Raw genomic sequence first — 19044 nt, 5'->3', positions numbered from 1 at the left:
TGATGGAAAAGGACAAAGATACGAGAGGAGGAGGATATGGAGACAGCGGGAGCTGGAAATGGACACTGAGAGGGGAGAGGAAGAGATGGACAAAGAGTGGGGGGAGGGTGGACAAGGTGGACAGAGAGAGGGGGTGCAGGAGATGGACAGAGAGAGGGTGTATGAGGATATGGCAGAGACAGGGGGAAGGAGGTAATGGACGAATAGAAATCAGGAATAAATACATTCCCAGACAACGTCAGGCACTCAGCTAATTATACATATAAAGCAGCTTGGCAAGCATTGTCGTCAACATTAACGACAAATAATCTGATTATATCGTTTTTATTTTAGTTCACAGCTCTTAGTGCATGTATGTAGCATTAAAGGATGTGTAGGTTGCATGAATTTATTATGCTTTTCTGTACACGAAACATCCTACTCTTGTCTTTAGACAAGCTGGAGTTATTTTCTACATTGACCTTCGTAATAATGACACTATGTTCCGTAAACAACGTGTAATTATTTCAGAGGATATATCATCTAATCCTTCCCCATTTTAGGAGATTTAGCTAATGCATCATTGTCGCCACTCTTTTTCATTTGTGCATCGCACGTAATAGAGTTATCAGACAGGTCAGCACTACAGTCAAGCTGTTTGCTAACGATACAGTGGTCCATAGGGTACTGCAGTGGCTAACTATAATAATGTAGATCAACTTCCACAAGTTTTTCTCTTCATATACTCCAGTGTCAACACTCTTTAAATGTGAATAAATGAACTAAAATAATGTGCATATAGAAGAGCCGTTAGAGTGGGGCGTTAATGATAAACGTCTGGAGCCTGTCACGTCGTCTGAATACACTACTGGCCATTAAAATTGATACACCAAGAAGAAATGCAGATGATAAACGGGTATTCATTGGGCAAATATATTATAATAGAACTGACATGTGATTACATTTTCACGCAATTTGGGTGCATAGATCCTCAGAAATCAGTACCCAGAACAACCACCTGTGGCCGTGATAAAGTCCTTGATACGCCTGGGCATTGAGTCAAACAGAGCTTGGATGCGTGTACAGGTACAGCTGCCCATGCAGCTTCAACACGATACCACAGTACATCAAGAGTAGTATTGTATGGGTTGGGTGGGGGGGGGGGGGGCGAACAGCGAGGTCATCGGTCTCATCAGGTTAGGGAAGGAAGTCGGCCGTTCCCTTTCAAAGGAACCATCCCGGCATTTGCCTGAAGCGACTTAGGGAAATCACGGAAAACCTAAATCAGGATGGCCGGACGCGGGATTGAACCGTCGTCCTCCCGAATCCGAGTCCACTGTGCTAACCACTATACCACCTTGCTCGGTCCAGGAGTAGTGACTGGCGTATTGTGACGAGCCAGTTGCTCGGCCACCATTGACCAGACGTTTTCAATTGATGAGAGATCTGGAGAATGTGCTGACTAGGGCAGCAGTCGAACATTTTCTGTATCCAGAAAGGCCCGTACAGGACCTGCAACATGCGGTCGTGCATTATCCTGCTGAAATGTAGGGTTTCGCAGGGATCGGATGAAGGGTAGAACCACGGGTCGTAACACATCTAAAATGTAACGTCCACTGATCAAAGTGCCGTCAATGTGAACAAGAGGTGACCGAGACGTGTAACCAATTGCACCCCATACCTTCACGCCGGATGATACGCCAGTATGGCGAGGAGGAATACACGCTTCCAATGTTCGTTCACCGCGATGTCGCTAAACACGGATGCGACCATCATGACGCTGTAAACAGAACCTGGATTCATCCGAAAAAATGACGTTTTTCCATTCGTGCACCAATGTTCGTCGTTGAGTACACCATGGCAACCGCTCCTGTCTGTGATGCAGCGTCAAGGGTAACCGCGGCCATGATATCCGAGCTGATAGTCCAAGCTGCTGCAAACGTCGTCGTACTGTTCGTGCAGATGGTAGTTGATTTGCAAACGCCCCCATCTGTTGACTCAGGGATCGAGACGTGGCTGCACGATCCGTTACAACCATGCGGATAAGATGCCTGTCATCTCGACTGCTAGTGATACACGGCCGTTGGGATGCAGCACGGTGTTCCGTATTACCCTCCTGAACCCACCGATTCCATATTCTGCTAACAGTCATTGGATCTCGACCAACATGAGCAGCAGTGTCGTGATACGATAAACCGCAATCGCGATAGGCTACAATCCGACCTTTATCAAAGTTAGAAACGTTATGGTACGCATTTCTCCTCCTTACACGAGGCATCACAACAACGTTTCACCCTGAAACGCCGGTCAACTGGTGTTTGTGTATGAGAAATCGGTTGGAAACTTTCCTCATGTCAGCACATTGTAGGTGTCGCCACCGGCGCCAACATTATCTAAATGCTCTGAAAAACTAATCATTTGCATATCACAGCATCATCTTCCTGTCGGTTACATTTCACGTCTGTAGCAAGTCATCTTCTTGGTGTAGCAAGTTTAATGGCCAGTAGTGTATTTACGAAGTCATGTAAAATGGAACGAATAGGGGAAATCATCAGTAGGGAAGGCGAAAATGAGGTGTAGCGTAGCTGAAACAAAAATGTAGCCCTGTTTATGAAGCACACTGACGATGCCAGTGCGTCCTTTTGTAGAAACTAGTCTAAAAGAATCTTTATAAAATGAGTTTGATGGAAGAAATTGGAGGTATTAAAAACACGCTGTTGGGTTCTTCACAAGTTTGTGTAGCCTGTGTGAATTTGTCGCACAGATGTACAGGGAATTCAAAATAGAAACTGTTGGAGGAAAGGTAAGGTAACGTTGTTCTCCTAGAAGCATTTTTGGTAAATGTGGAGGTCCGATATTGGATATGTACTGTACTATAGCTCTACTGCCTCGAACACCTGTCCCGATTAGTGGTCGCGAGCGCAAAATAAGACAACTTTGTTTTCGTGAACATTATCCGCAAGAAGTATAAAAATGCCTTTTTTGTGCAGAATGTTTATTTGTGTTGCAGATGTGTTTCATCATTTACATTACAACATCTTCAGTGGATTTAACCTAGAATAATACAATTTTATTTTTACACGCGATTCGTATAGATTATAAAACAGTTCACGTAATAATTTTTACGTAAATAAGTTTCTTTTTGCGGTTATTCATTTTTCCGGCCTAATTCTGCTTATCTCTATTCTGGTTGGTTGGTTGATTTGGAAGAGCAAACCGGATAGTTAGTTCGTCGGTCCCACCCGATTAGGGAAGGATAGGGAAGGAATTCGGCCGCGTCCTTTCGAAGGAAACATTCCGGTGTTTACCTAAAGCGATTTAGGGGAATCACGGCTGGGAATCAATATAGCCGGACGCGGGTTTGTACCAGGGGTCCTCCCGAATGGGAGTCCTGTGTGCTGACCATTGCGCCACCTCGCTCTGTTGTCTGGTCATAGGTAAGAGGTCGCACAGTCACTTCACTTATAAAGCATCGACATATTCAGACGTCGCGATCTTTTTTGTTGTGTAGTTTTCACACTTGCAAGCTAACTGGCGTGGAACATCAGTAGTAAAATAAAGTCTGGTAATTCATGAATACAAAAAACAACAAAATATCCAAATCAGTAACAAGTTGCAGAAAGGCCATCAGCTCAAAATAGTGAAGTAACGAAAACTGTTGAATATGTGAGCTATGTGGATACAGAGTGGCAACTGTTCCAAATATTGGGAAACATACAGAAAAAATTACTTTTCACGAGATGGCCGAAGTATAACGTCCAAAGGTACTTTGTAGTATCATGATACCTCAGTAGTATGAGTAATGAGTACAAAATGAAGCCCACGTAAACCCAAATAATGGCATATACTCAAAATTACAGCAAAATTAATGTTTTATGATACCAAGAGTAAGGTTGTAATGACAGACCGACATCTTAAAGGAAAAGAGATTTCTATCAGATACGTAGATACTTCCCTTAACAAAGTAATCATATTATTTGACCGAGACTTAAAAGAAAGAGCAGTTAAAGGTATTTTCACAGTTCTTTCATATGTAAAAGAAAGCTGATCTGCATTTCTTTCGGCACTAGAGAATTAGTTTGAGAAACGAGACTATGTATGCCACATACAAGAACTCTTAATATTGTTGTGGGTTCATTAATCTTCTGACTGGTTTGCGACTTGTAACGATTTCCTGTCCAATGGCAACCTCTTCATCTTAGAGTAGTAGCGCGTGCACTCTACGTCCTCAGTTATTCGTTGCATATGTTTCTTTCCACACAATTTTTATCCTCAACAGCTTCCTCTAGTACTACCATGAATGATACTCCCTTATGCTTAACACAAGTCCTATCAGCCTGTCCTTCCTTCTTGTCGACGTTTTGCACACGTTTGTCACCCTGCCGTTTCTGCGCAGAACCTCCTCGTATTATATGAAAGTCTGGATAAAATTGCAGGTACACTTAACAACAAAAACTCTCACAGAAATTTTTTGTGAAGTAAAAAAAAGTAAGAATATTATCAGCTCTGTTTCATGTAAAAATACAAAATGTACGTTGTTTAACGGCATTAGACACTGAAGAATAAAAAGGTGTAACATACTAGAACGTTGCGTTCGGTGTTATTAAATATTATTTTGACTCTTCTTTGGCATAAAATCTTTCATACAATAGCTTTATCTCGAAAACTCACAATTTGTAAACATTCAGATGTAAAGCTTCCATCATATAGTGTCAAAACACTTTTCTTTTCTTTGTGCTTTCCACGATACTCCTATCAGTTGCCACTCTGTTTCGATAGTGGTCACGAATCCGAGAATTTGGCTGTTGAAATTTCTGTTGTCTGTCTACTTTATGGCAGCAGATACCTTATTTACTCGTGTATTGATTTAAATTGCTTGATTTCACGTTAAACTGCGTGGGTGGCTGAAATATGTCATTTGTTTATGCCACGAATCTGAAGATGCTGATGACTGAAACGCGTCATGTGGCTGAAATATGTCATTTGTTTATGTCACGAATCTGAAGATGCCGATGACTGAAACGCGTCATGTATGAGGATTTTTAGAAGAAGCTATAACGTTGTGACTTAAACCTTTCTCGAATACAACTAACAAGGGTAGGTTAAGTATTGGGCCTCTTTGAAAATTTCATAGTCATAACATATGAAAGTCAGTGCATGGAAAGTAAGGCGCAATTTTAAACTTTGTTATTTAAGAACTCGTCTTCAGGCCAGGGCTAAGAGTACAGCTGTGAAATCACTGGTTCGAATCTTGCTACTAACAACTGTTTTTTACGAAAAATGAAAATCTTAAATTTGTAATAACAAATCGAAATTTCGCGCCGTTATCCTGTAAGTTGGTAAGCGTGCTACTACAAACAGCGTGCAGAATGGCCTGTAGGTGGCAGCATAGTGCAGAAGCACACACACCGTCGCAGTATCATTATAAACATGGCCGCCCAACTTGCGACTTGCACCAAGGAAGAACAGCGTTTTGTTATTCGTTTTTTGCGTAGTGAAAGTGTGAAGCCTATTGAAATTCATCGACGAATGAAGGTTCAGTACGGCGATGCATGTTTGTCACAGCAGCAAGTCTACTAGCAGGAAGTTCGCAAATGGTGTGACTTCAGAGGAAGATGCTCCTCGTCTAGGTCAGGCACAACGAGTTGTGAGTCCACAGAACATTGCAGCAGTTGAGGCCACAGTGAAGGAAAACCGCCGAGTGACACTGAATGACATTGCAACATATTTACGGATTAGTCATAGGTCAGCACACCACATTGTGCATGATGTGCTCCATTTTCACAACGTGTCTGCTAGACGGGTACCACGGCAGCTGACTCCTTAAATGAGAGAACGACGTGTTGATGCTTGTGAAGAACTTCCTCGGCACTTTGAACGAGAAGGTGATGGTTTCCTTGCAATAATCGTTACTGGGGATGAAACATGGGTTCACTTCCACCAACCGGAAACGAAGAGAGCGAGTACGGAATGGCGCCTTTCCTCATCACCAAAACCAAAGAAGTTTCTAACAGAATCATCAGCAGGGAGGGTTATGCTGACTCTCTTTTGGGACGAAAAAGGCGTCATTTTTGAGCATTACATGCCTAGAGGGACCACTGTCACCAGTGCATCATACACAGATCTCCTAAAAAATCGTCTGCCCCCTGCAATCAAATCAAAGCGACGTGGATTGCTGTCAGCAGGTGTCCTTATGCAACATGACAATGCAAGGCCCTACACTGCCCGTACAACAGTTGCAACAATCACAGACCTGCATTTTGAGTGTCTTTCTCATCCATCATACTCAGCAGACCTTGCCCTAAGTGATTTCCATATGTTTGGACTACTCAAAGAAGCAATGGGAGGAAAGAAGTTCCGTTCTGACGAAGAGGGACGCCACGCGGTGCATGAGTGGTTGTGCGGATTACCAAAAGAATTGTTTTCTAAAGGAATGGAGGACTTGCATTGAGCGTGGGGGAGATTATGTGGAAAAGTGATACAGCTTTGTACCACTTCTGCACAATAAATAATATTTAAAAAAATTTAAGGTTTTCATTTGACTCACCCTCGTATTTAAATTCCATAATAATTAATAGCTGGAAAAGTACATAACAAATATTGAACCTTGCAGTATTATTGAGGGATACATTTTTTTATTTGAGGAAGAAATACTTCCTAATTCTGTATAAAATATTAATTTGCTGTCATACGAGCAGTAGATTCAAATAAAAATATCATTTCATTTTAAAAAATCATGAATCGATGTTTGTTATTTAACGTTTCCATTTGTTCATAAACGTGCAATTTATACAAAAGCATTATTTCTTATGGAATATTACTGTATGATTTTCTATTTGTACGTGTGAGTAACAATCGTTCGAAACGGCAGGTCGATTTTGAATTATGTAAGTAGCCTTATGGCGACTCATTCGAATTCCTGCGTTCTTAATGGATCGTGGGTGTCGCATCTTTTGCAGCCTTCTCTTTTTCCTTATGCCGATACAGTATGACATCGTGCAGTTTATGATCACAGCCTCCCTCACATGTGCGACCAGATCTCAGATTCCGTTCCGCATTTGAAACTCTTTGAAGTAACGTATCAGCGAGGCAACATGTTTAGAATATGAAATTTGTGCTGAGGTGCAAGTTGCATAATTTTTCGTTGTTTGCTATTTTTTCGCTGACATTGATGTAGTACATGTTTATACAGGGTGCAAATTTTAAGTTGACAAACCAGAATAACTCAAAAAATAAGCTTCACACGAAAATGTGTTCATCCTAAGGTGATTATTTTCGATGGGGACCCCCTGGGGGGTGGCGAGGGAGGCAACTTTAAAATTTCAAATAGGAGCCCCCATTTTTTATTGCAGAATCAGATTCTACATAAAAAACTACGTACATTTTGTCTTAAACATTTGTTTTGGTTCTTGGTAGTTGGCGCTGTGATTCAAGAAGATCCATGTTCTCATTTTTACGTGGAAAATGGTTACGGATAAATAAAAAATGAGTTGACTCGTTAGTAAGTAGGATGTTTGGTTAGTTAGTTAGCTACTCAGTTGATTTGTTTGATAATTAAAAGTTGTGTAGCCTCATGACCACGAAACAAACCAAACTTATCCGAATCTTCGGAAGGAATTAATGTTTGGATCAACATTTGTAAAACTCTAACTCCTCTCTCTCAAACCGCACCCTATTGGGAGAGGGAGAGATGCGAATCAAAATAAGTAAATAAGTATTTTTTATTTATCCGTAACCATTTTCCAGGAAAAAATGAGAACATAGATTTTCTTGAATTACAGCGCCAACTACCAAGTATCAAAAGAAATGTCTAAGACAAAATGTACGTGGTTTTTTATGCATAGTCTGATTGTGCAATAAAAAATGGGGGTTCCCATTTGAAATTTTAAAGTTGCCTCCCGCCCCACCCCCAGGGGGCTGGGATGGCGGGCTAATTTTAGCACCAGCAGATGTCCCCCTGCCGGCTGGGGTGGCCGAGCGGTTCTAGGCACTACAGTCTGGAACCGCGCGACCACTACGGTCGCAGGTTCGAATCCTGCATCGGGCATGGCTGTGTGTGATGTATTTAGATCAGTTACGTTTAAGTAGTCCTAAGTTCTAGGGCACTGATGACCTCAGATGTTGAGTCCCTTAGTGCTGAGAGCCATTTTTCAGATGTCCCCCTCGAAAATAATCAACTTCATATTCTACACTTTTTTCGTGTGAAGCTTATTTTTCAAGTTATTCTGGTTTGTCAACTTAAAATTTACACCCTATATATTGAATGGTAGAACGTTACTGTGTAAAGTGCTCCAGATCGTTTTCCACTTTAAGATAGATTATTTTTTTGCTGTTTTTCGTTAAACAGGCTACAAATATTAAGAAAATTTGCAATCGGCCATTCAGAAAGGTTCCTTTGTGAGAGCTGAATATGAACGTAAAGACGATTTTAATCATGTTCAGATATAGTGTTTGTACGTGAGGCCTTTGCAGTCGTTCATTTTCCAGTGAGTTGTGTGAGAACGCGGCTGATGCCGGCGCTTTGCACGTCGCGTCCTGACGCCGGTTTCTGTGCTGTTGCAGCGAACGCCGGCCACTACGCTCACTACGTGTTCAACACGCTGGACCAGGACCACAGCGGCCTGCTCAGCTTCGAGGTGAGTCCAGCCGCGCCACCAATCCAATTCTAACGACATAACTTGCTGAGAACTTCTCAGATTCGCACTACTATGTACGCTTATTGTCACTGCTTACACAGTGAAATCTACCTTACTCTTAGCGTATTACAGCAACATTTCAGTGACGCAGCGATGTAGTGCTGAGATACAAACGACCCAATACGCTCACTTCTGAAGTAACTAGTTTCACTGATCCTGAAAGACCTCTCCGTTTCTGGACGCAGACTTTCTGTCTCGTAGGCTGCCACTCGAAGGTTTAGAGTATCGACAGACTTCGTCTGGGTGGGTACCGTAGCCTCGAGAAATTTAGAGAACGACATCGAGTCCACCAGGCTGTTAGATCAAATGCGTTCTTTATCACTCGCTACTAGCTGTTTTGAGCTTATCTTAATTCTCAAATGCACAGATACAGACACAACCAACCAGAAATCACATGCCGTGCAGAGTTACGGACACACAGATCCCAATTATTTGTCAACTAGTGTCTCCACAAACACACATTATGCATCTCAGAATGAAAACTAGGTTAATAAGTGTGAAATTGTTTTTCAAAGACCGCTATCAGTCATTGCTGCCTTATTTAAATTATTCAATGAAGCGACATGTTTCGAGATAGAAATATCATATTCACTCTACAATGGCAATATGAAAACTTCATAAAAAGTACACACAGATATTAAAGTTGTTCTCAGCCCTTGTGAGGTCTGTTAAGAAACTACATGACTGAGAAGTAGCGGCACCGATTACGTAAACTGACAACGGCCGGGAGAGCAGTGTGCTGACCACATGCCCCTCCGTATCCGCATCTGGTGACGCCTAAGGGATGAGGACGACCCGGCGGCCGGTCGGTACCGATCGGCCTTCAAGGCCTGTTCAGACGGTGTTTCCATGTTTGCTTTACAGTCTTGGCATCTTCTGTGATCATCCCCCGGGGGAAGAAAAGGAAAACTTAATGTGGGAAAATATTCACTTCGTTTGTTGGTCTGCTGTTCACATAAAAATTTCTAAATAACTGTTCACGTTCTTCACATGAAATGACTGTCTTCTAGCGGTGTGTTCGGTTACTTCCATTGCTGTGGCTCCTTTGAACTTGTTAACCGTTCACAAACTTGCAAACTGGACATTTAAAACACATCACAATCAATTCTACTGCGCAGTAAAAATAAAATGGCGCTCAAAACAAGGCTTGTTTAGAGTTAACTATTGATGAGACTTTCCTGGTGTTGTGCCCTCAGAATATCGTCCTGTCGTATCTCTGACGTTGGTCGACGAAATATACTACGTGAGAGAGACTGTGACAATTTGATGTTAAAAACGACACTACAGAAATCATTTTAAAAAAATTAACGAGATATTGCTATTGGAACACAGATTCATGTATATTCTTAATCATCAGGTATTTTCTGTTTTAACGGTACTGAATTGAAGTTAAACGTTTCTTGTAATTTCCTTAAGGATTTCATTTAATGTAGTACCCATTTGACTTAAGAACCTGGTGGAATGAATTCATTGTTTAAATTTCCGTTTTCAAATATTTGTCTTAAATATATATTTGTGATACATAGTTAAAACATAAAATATGTAACAAACGTTGGTTCTGTATTAGAAGGAATAGAAAGAGTACAACCCTCAACATGGACAAACGTAGATTTAGTGACCAAACACGCAATCGTAAAAAGGTTGTCCTTTGACTTTATTATTCAATGAAATTAAACTCAAGCTAGCTATAATTAAAAGCAGTAGCCATATAATACGGGAGAACATCATATAATAAGACATTTTACCACGTTAACAGACTTCACAGTCAAAGGTAAGGGTGTGCTGAACAGCAGTGTTGCAACATGCCACTTAAGGATGTTGCACTCTGGGTACAGAAATCTTCACTCTCTGTATAATGAGTGTAAAGTTGCCAAACCTAGAAAGCAAACATCAACCGAGAAAGCAGTTTATCATGCCTTGTAAAATATGCTGACAGTTTTGTTCAAATCGACTGCCTCTGATCTTGCCCTGTACCCATAGAAATAATTTCTTGTTTGTGCATATTGATGAGAACTTGAACTGGAAAAGAACATATAGCAGACCTTCCAAACGTTTAGTTTCAGTTGTATTTGTCATGTGAATAACACTCAGTTACGGGACATATTACCCAGAAACAACATATTTCTCATATTTTTGTTAATGATATCCTTCAAAATAATATTGAGGGCAATTTCTCACTTAAGGAAAGTGTATACATAGCGTAAAAGATGGTATTTATCATTATATGTGTTGTTCATACACGCAAATCTTGTAATCGTCTGTTTAAGCATCTTGCAATATTAACAAAAAATAATTTTTTCTCGACAAACCGTATGAGATTCAGAGCAACTCAAACATTCGTGTACATCACACCAAAAGAAAAAAAAAATTACATGCACGATCCCCACTATATATTATATATTAGGATCTCTCGCCGTATTTTTTCTGTATGTAAAGGATAATCACAAGAACAACCGTAAGTATTTTGGGACGGTTTTTATTAACAGACTGACTGATTCAACGTAAGTTCTGTGTTTGCAATTTTGTAAGTCATCCGGCCGTAGATTTTTAGTGTTAACTGTGCGAACCTGTGGCGGGCTGCCAATTTACGAATGTCCACCACCGTAGATGCGTGGACAGCGCGCCGGCTTGTCATGCCGGGGGACCTGTGTTCGATACCCGGCTGGGTTGGAGATTTTCTCCGTTCAGGGACTGGGTGTTTGTGTCGTCTTCATCATCCCCATTTGATCCTAATGGAGGCTCAAGTCGCCGAAGTGGCGTCACCTCAAAAGACTTGCACCAGGTGATCAGGTCTACCGGCCGGGAGGCCCTAGCCACACGACATTTCATTTCAATTCACGAATGTACAGAAAATGTGCAGCTATGGAAACTCTTGGACAATCTACCTAAGAAGAAAAACATCTCGCAACTGGTGGAAGTTTCTCAACTGTATATTAAATTTGTTGTACTTTAAAACTCCTTTTAAGCCGTAAGGGAACTCCTAATTCGAAGAAAATCGCCAGATAAAACAAGTAAACATACATTCCACAACCACTGCCGGATAATGGCCTCTCCAGTTTTTATAGCTATATACATCCATGTTGTTTCTGCATTTTTCCTAATATAATTTACCCAATTTACAATAGGTGGTGTCGCGGGGGATTAGCCGAGCGGTCCGGGGCGCTGCAGTCATGGACTGTGCGGCTGGTCCCGGCGGAGGTTCGAGTACTCCCTCGGGCATGGGTGTGTGTGTTTGTCCTTAGGATAATTTAGGTTAAGTAGTGTGTAAGCGTAGAGACTGATGACCTTAGCAGTTAAGTCCCATAAGATTTCACGCATTTTCACATCCCAATTGGTGGTCGTCTGGATATCTTCTTATTTCTTCAAGTCCAGCAAAAACCTGCTTAGACCATCTGCCATCCGTTCACCTGATACATGTCACTTTCGCCTCAGTTTAGTTCCAGTTACGGACATAAACACGTCTTCCACTCGAACTTTTTTCCCTGATCATTTATTTGTTTCCCCTTCTCATCTAAAACCTCCCGACATGCATCTCTACATTGCTCTCTGAGCGTCAATCAGTTGTTGTTTTTTAAATGAGTTTCCCATGAACTGTCCTTGTCTTTCTGTCGTAAGTGTAGATCTGCAATGTAGATTGTGAAGTTTCTGTTCCACAGATGTCTGAAGCTTAGTTTCGAAAGCAAAGTTCATTCTACCAAAAACACACCACGTCATTTTTAACTTCTGCATATATCCTTTCTCTCCTGTGGGGCTCCTACAGCTGTAGTCGTATTCCACATATCTCGGTTTCTGTCTTCACATGATTCCTTGTCTGCTTCTATTCCTCTTTTTCACGTGGACACCCTTACCCAGTCTCCTCAAGCAACTTTCTGTCTTCTCCTTCTTCCCTGAGGTTGATCTTCTTTGGTCATCTGTCATCTGTCATTCTAATTGAATTCCCATACCACACGAGCTGATCTTCTATCTGTGAGTCTGGTCATTTCCCTAATCGCTGCATATTTTACATGGTCTCGCTCTCTGTCTTCTGAGACAGTCCATTACTACAACTCTCGATATGTTATTATTTTTTTCCAGTAAGGTCCCAGCACTCCCATCCATACCTTGTTATAGGCTCTAAAACACTTCTGTAGGGCATCTTTACTTTGCAACTTCTATTAGAACACCACAACAGTGGGTTTAGCATCTGGATTGCTATTTTCCTATGGGCTGCTCGTTGCTGTATTTCTCAGTTAATTGTTTCGTCTTTCGATAAGATGGACAGACAGAGAGGGGGGAGGAGGTGACGGACAGACAGAGGGAGATGGGAATGGACAGAAAGAGGGTGAGGAGCGGATAGACAACGAGATAGAGGGAGAATTATATGGACACAGAGAGCAGACAGATGGAGATGGGTAGATAGAGGGGAAGTAAGTGTGTTGTGGGGGTGGTATTGGCATGCCTTAATGAGGCTGCATATGCAGATGGCCACAGGTGAGCAAGATGGAGGACGAGATCGATAGTGAGAGCGGAAGGATAAGGTAGAGGGGAAAGGGGTAAGGAGGAGATGGAGAGAGAGAAGGGAGAAGGTGACGACACAGAGATGGGGAGAGAGGATGATGAGAGAGGAAGGGAGGATGAGATGGACAGAGAGGAGGAGATATACACAGAGGGAAGAAGAGATGGTCAAAAGAGGGGGAGGAGAAGATGGACAGGGAGAAGGTGGAGGAGGGGGAGATGCAAGAGGCAGGTGGAAGGTGTAGAGGGGTGGTAGGCTGAGAGAAAAAGAGGAAGAAGGATATGGACAGAGGGAAGGAGTGGAAGATATGTCAGAGACAGGAAGTGGAGGAGATGGACGAAAAAAGGGGGAGAAACGAGATGGACAGAAAGAGTGAGGAGGAGGAGTTTGACAGATGGGGCGCAAGTCATCAAGGGGGAGAGGATGTATAGTGACAGCAGGGAGGATGGGGTGGACAGGGAAGGAGAAGGTAGACACAGAGAGGGGGAGGAGAAGATGTGTGCAGTGTATGTGTAGATGGCATATGTGACGCTGTAGGGAAAAGGCTAGCATAAAATGTATGAAAATGGGTGTCTTATGTCCAGCATCCCCTAAATCATTGGATCGATTTCGACCAGATTTTTAAAACACATGCTACTTGTTATCTGGGAGTCAGCACCGTCACAATTAGAACTACCTGCCACCCATAGGGGAGGAGATATGGGTGAAAAGTGTTTTCAACCCCTGATATCTAAGATGTCCTTCACAACAGATGCATTGTGCACATAGTATTGGCACACATTGCAAGAGCTACATGTGCAGATGGGGAGAGAAAGGGTGCAGAAGGAGATGAATATTGAGAGGGAGGAGGATTAGACAGACAGAGAGAGGTGGAGGAGGAGATTTCCACAGATGTGGGTGTAGAAGATGGAATGTAGATGTGGTTGTTTTAAGGATGAGTGAGAGGTGGGATGATAAAATGGAGAGAGAAGAGGGAAAGAGGAGATGGACAGAAAGATGGGAGCAGGAGATGGACAGATAGAGGTGGGTGGATGCAGTGAATAGAGAGGTGGGAGGGGAATAAAGAGGTGGACAGAAAGGGTTAAGGAAGAGGTAGAGAGAGTGGGAGGAGGAGATGAACAGGGATGAGAATGTGGAGAGAGTAGGAGGAGGAGATGAGGGAGTAGAATATGGGCAGAGAGAAGTGGCAGGAGGGGCTGGACAAAGAGTTGAGGAAGAGATATAGAGGGGGGAGGAGAAGATGGACAGAGAGAAGAGTTGCGAGTGGGAGGAGGAGAGAAGGAGAGAGTGGGAGAAGGAGATAAAGAAAGGGAGAAAAAAGGATTGGGACAGAGAGAGGAGATGGACGTAGAGATGATGAAGCATGAGATGGAGAGGGAAAAGAGATGAACAGAGAGAGGAGGAGGAGGAGACGGATAGAGAGACAGGGGAGATGGACAGAGTGACGAGGAGAAGATGGGAGAGACAGGACAGAGAAGAAGATGGAAAGGTGTGGGGAGTAGCGAGTGACAGAGGGACGTGAGAAGAAGGAGATGGAAAGAGAGGGGGAGCAGGAGGAGATGGACACAGAGAGCGGGAGGAGAATTTGAGCATTATATGTGCTGTACACTTATGTGGCCGAATCCACAGATAAAAGGCTAGTACAGAACTAGTCTTCAAACCCTTATCTAATAAGGTGACAAGTTAGCGAATACTACGAAAATAGGTAAATTGATTGAAGAAATTCCATAGGATTAATAATGTTCAACCGTAGCGGTCGCGCGGTTCCAGACTGTAGCGCCTAGAACCGCTCGGCCACTCCGGCCGGCCGATTAATAATGTTGGCAGAACAAGAGTCTTATAGATTAAACTAAATAAGTATTTATTAAATAATTCTCCCACATATGTGCATGATGGCCACACACAAACTGTAGATTCCTAAGAAAAAGCTGTTAAATAGTATGAAACTTCCTGTCAGATTAAAACTGTGTCAGGACCAAGATTCGTAACCTTCGACTTTCACAGGTAAGTGCTCTACCGACTGAGCTACCCAAACACTATTAAATAATAAGTAATGTATGTAGTGTGAACAGAGCATAGAATATAGAAGCCTGTATGAGTGAAGTGCATTTAATTCTCGAAAATCAACAGCAAACATTCAAAGTCAGAAAGTGGAGTTCCCCTCTGTCAAAGGTGATGTAAAATAAAGTTCGTTATCTTGACTACAAGGAATTGAAACATCAATTGCAACAAATAATTACAGTTCACAGGAGCCTCAAATTCCACACACACAAATTATAGATTGTGTAGTCGTGGAAAATTAGTGACTGGAAACACAGTCATATAATCTAAATCCAATAAAAAGTATTTATCTCACCCAGCTGCCTGAGCGACAAACTCGCCAGTTAACAACCAACGCACAAAGACGCTGACAAGAGACCAACGACAAAAAAGACTACAGACAAATGAATACGTGCGCTATACCGCTCGTCCTTAAATGTTTTCTGTGAGTGTCACACATTACTGAATCCAAGTTAGACACTTATATAATGATCAACTTTCAAATTTAAAGCTAATATGTTTGGTAGTAGAAAGTAGGCAAAATCATTGCAGACATTTTGCGACCTAAGATTAACAATTCAGTGTTGAACGTGTTGTTAACAGAGTCCATGAAGCATGTCTTCATCCAGTTTTACAACGTGACATAACTTACGTAAAATTACAAACACGTATTAGAGAGTAGATTATGGTTAACCACCCACTAGGAATATAAGGTAATGATCTGGGAAGCTCGTGCTGCCTTCATACCAAGTGTGTTTATAGTATTGGAACATTTGCATATCAGCTTTTCATAAAAGCGTCTGTTTTTCTTTACACACATGCCCAACAGGATAAGTACCTTGTTTTGATGCTTAATGACGTCGTCAACTTTCATATGACGCATCAGATGATAATATTGCTCCAGTGCTTCAAGTTGTTATTAATTTTATAATTTATCTTAGTTAAAACAATTTCGCCTTTCTTAAGTTGCAATGACCTCATCTCACGACCAAGATTTTTCTGGTTCAAAAATGGTTGAAATTGCTCTGAGCACTATGAGACTTAACATCTGTGGTCATCAGTCCCCTAGAACTTAGAACTACTTAAACCTAACGAACTTAAGGACATCACACACATCCATGCCCGAGGCAGGATTCGAACCTGCGACTGAAGCGCCTAGAACCGCACGGCCACGATTTTTCTGGTGAACTTGATTTTGCTGTATCATGTTTGTAGGGTCTGAATCGTAGATTTGCTGAAAGTATAATATTCATCTTTCATTTCAGTCAACTTGGCCGCCATTGAGTCGTCTCCACCTTTTCAGCCGAGCGAGCGCGCTACGGCCTCGGGGAAAGCCTGCATCCGATGCTCAGCTGCCTGCATTCCTCACAGCCCTCGCTCGCCGGCTATCCGACACAGTCTGTCAGAACACTCATCACCGCCTCTCCCTCCGCAAGCCGATCTCTCGTAATGCCAAGGGATTCACTTTGAGTTTTCTTCGCTGCTGCACATTTACGAGTTTTACAACATATAGTGAGTCTCCAAAGTCACTATCCATTTCAGTGAAGGAAGACAGTGATTAAAAAACGAAGTTATTGTGAAGATTTACACATTTTCTACTGCAGTTCTACATGCCCGCCATCTAGGTCGAAACGCACCCTCCATTTTTCAGTAGTGGCCTGCTGCTTCCCTTACACGATACCTCAGATCAGGTTGACCTTTCCGTTTGCTAGTGTACTCTTTGGACTTTATGTACCCCCACGCAAAAAAGTCTAAAGGAGTAAGGTCTGGTGAACGGGGAGCCCACAGCCGAGGTGATCCTCTGCCTATCCACCTTCCTGGAAAGGTTCTGTCCAGGTAATCACTGATGACGTGTGCAAAATGTGGAGGTGCACCACCTCGTTGAAACACAACTGTATCCCGTGTGCCATATCCTGAAGATGCGGTTCAAGCAACGGTTCTAACATGTCGAGATAGCTGTTACCTGTTATTGCTGGCCGGTGTGGCCGAGCGGTTCTAGGCGCTTCAGTTTGGAACCGCGTGACTGCTACGGTCGCAGCTTCGAATCCTGCCTCGGGCATGGATGTGTGTGACGTCCTTAGGTTAGTTAGGTTTAAGTAGTTCTAAGTTATAGGGGACTAATGACCTCAGACGTTAAGTCCCATAGTGCTCAGAGCCATTTCAACCATTTTTACCTGTTATTGACCTTTTGGCAAAGAAAAATGGGCCATACAGTTTAGCTTTTGCCAAACATTGACCATCGTTGTATCACGTTCCCGCTCCGATATGTCAAGTGCTCCTTCATAAGCCCATATTCGGCTGTTGTCTCTATGCACTTTCCCAGAAAGGTGGCAGTGGCTCCATCTGAGAATAAAATGTTGTCCATTAAATTCTCGTTCTCTGCAGATTGCATGAGGTCGTAGCACATTGCCCGATAACAGACGAAATCATCGTCCTCAAGATGGTGCAGTATCTGAATGTGATGAGGACTTTTCGTAGAGTGAAACGTAGGATTTTCCACAGAGTGTTGTGAGGGACATTCAGTTCCCCACTGAGGCGTCGAGTTGATGCATTAGGACTCCTATCATTGGCAGTTTCAACCTGCTGCAGTGTTTCCGCCGATAAGCGCGGTCGTCCATGACGTGCCTCACCACACACACAACCGGTTCAAATGATTCAAATGGCTCTGAGCACTATGGGACTTAACATCTGAGGTCATCAGTCCCCTATAACTTAGAACTACTTAAACCTAGCTAACCTAAGGACATCACACACATCCATGCCCCAGGCAGGATTCGAATCTGCGACCGTAGCAGTCGCGCGGTTCCGGACGGAAGCGCCTAGAACTGCTCTGCCACCACGGCCGGCCACACAGCCGGGACTCTTAAATTTGTTCACAAGTAGACAAATGTGTGTTCTTGATTGGGCTGGTTTGTGGAATTTACGGCTCTGTCGTCTTCATATTAGAATCCGCGTACCCGTGCACAAACAATGGCATCCCTTTCTTTTGTACGAACGTACCAGTATCTGCAGAGAAAAGAAAAACAAATTTATGTTTTCATGGAAATGGATAGTGACTTTAGAGACACCCTGTACGGTGCATCAGTCTCTTATGCACTGTTCGCTTTGAGACCATACGATATGGGACAAGACACGATGCAATAAAAGTCGCGCGACATGACACTTGTCGAAGCAACAGTTGTCTACTTACTGGGGCAATAAGACGAGCAACAAGACAGCACAAATCACGTTTCTGCCTCAGTCGCAATGGGGAACCCTCTTCTGAAGAAGACGCTATTGTGGCTTAGCATTATTTAAAGCTCAGAAAACCGAAATACTACACTGTTGGAATATCTAACATACACTCCTGGAAATTGAAATAAGAACACCGTGAATTCATTGTCCCAAGAAGGGGAAACTTTATTGACACATTCCTGGGGTCAGATACATCATATGATCACACTGACAGAACCACAGGCACATAGACACAGGCAACAGAGCATGCACAATGTCGGCACTAGTACAGTGTATATCCACCTTTCGCAGCAATGCAGGCTGCTATTCTCCCATGGAGACGATCGTAGAGATGCTGGATGTAGTCCTGTGGAACGGCTTGCCATGCCATTTCCACCTGGCGCCTCAGTTGGACCAGCGTTCGTGCTGGACGTGCAGACCGCGTGAGACGACGCTTCATCCAGTCCCAAACATGCTCAATGGGGGACAGATCCGGAGATCGTGCTGGCCAGGGTAGTTGACTTACACCTTCTAGAGCACGTTGGGTGGCACGGGATACATGCGGACGTGCACTGTCCTGTTGGAACAGCAAGTTCCCTTGCCGGTCTAGGAATGGTAGAA

General features: G+C 42.9%; 1 protein-coding gene across 1 annotated transcript in view; it reads left to right on the top strand.

The window, feature by feature from the left end:
• Positions 1 to 19044, top strand: part of LOC126260310 (uncharacterized) — a 351423-nt gene that overhangs the window by 186617 nt on the left and 145762 nt on the right. The window contains exon 4 of the mRNA XM_049957634.1: positions 8542 to 8615. Coding sequence (XP_049813591.1) covers positions 8542 to 8615 — 74 coding nt within the window. The remainder of the gene's footprint in view (positions 1 to 8541; positions 8616 to 19044) is intronic.

This window comes from Schistocerca nitens, chromosome 5 (assembly GCF_023898315.1).
Source record: "Schistocerca nitens isolate TAMUIC-IGC-003100 chromosome 5, iqSchNite1.1, whole genome shotgun sequence".
Lineage (NCBI taxonomy): Eukaryota > Metazoa > Arthropoda > Insecta > Orthoptera > Acrididae > Schistocerca > Schistocerca nitens.
This window is presented reverse-complemented; position numbering and strand designations above follow the sequence as displayed.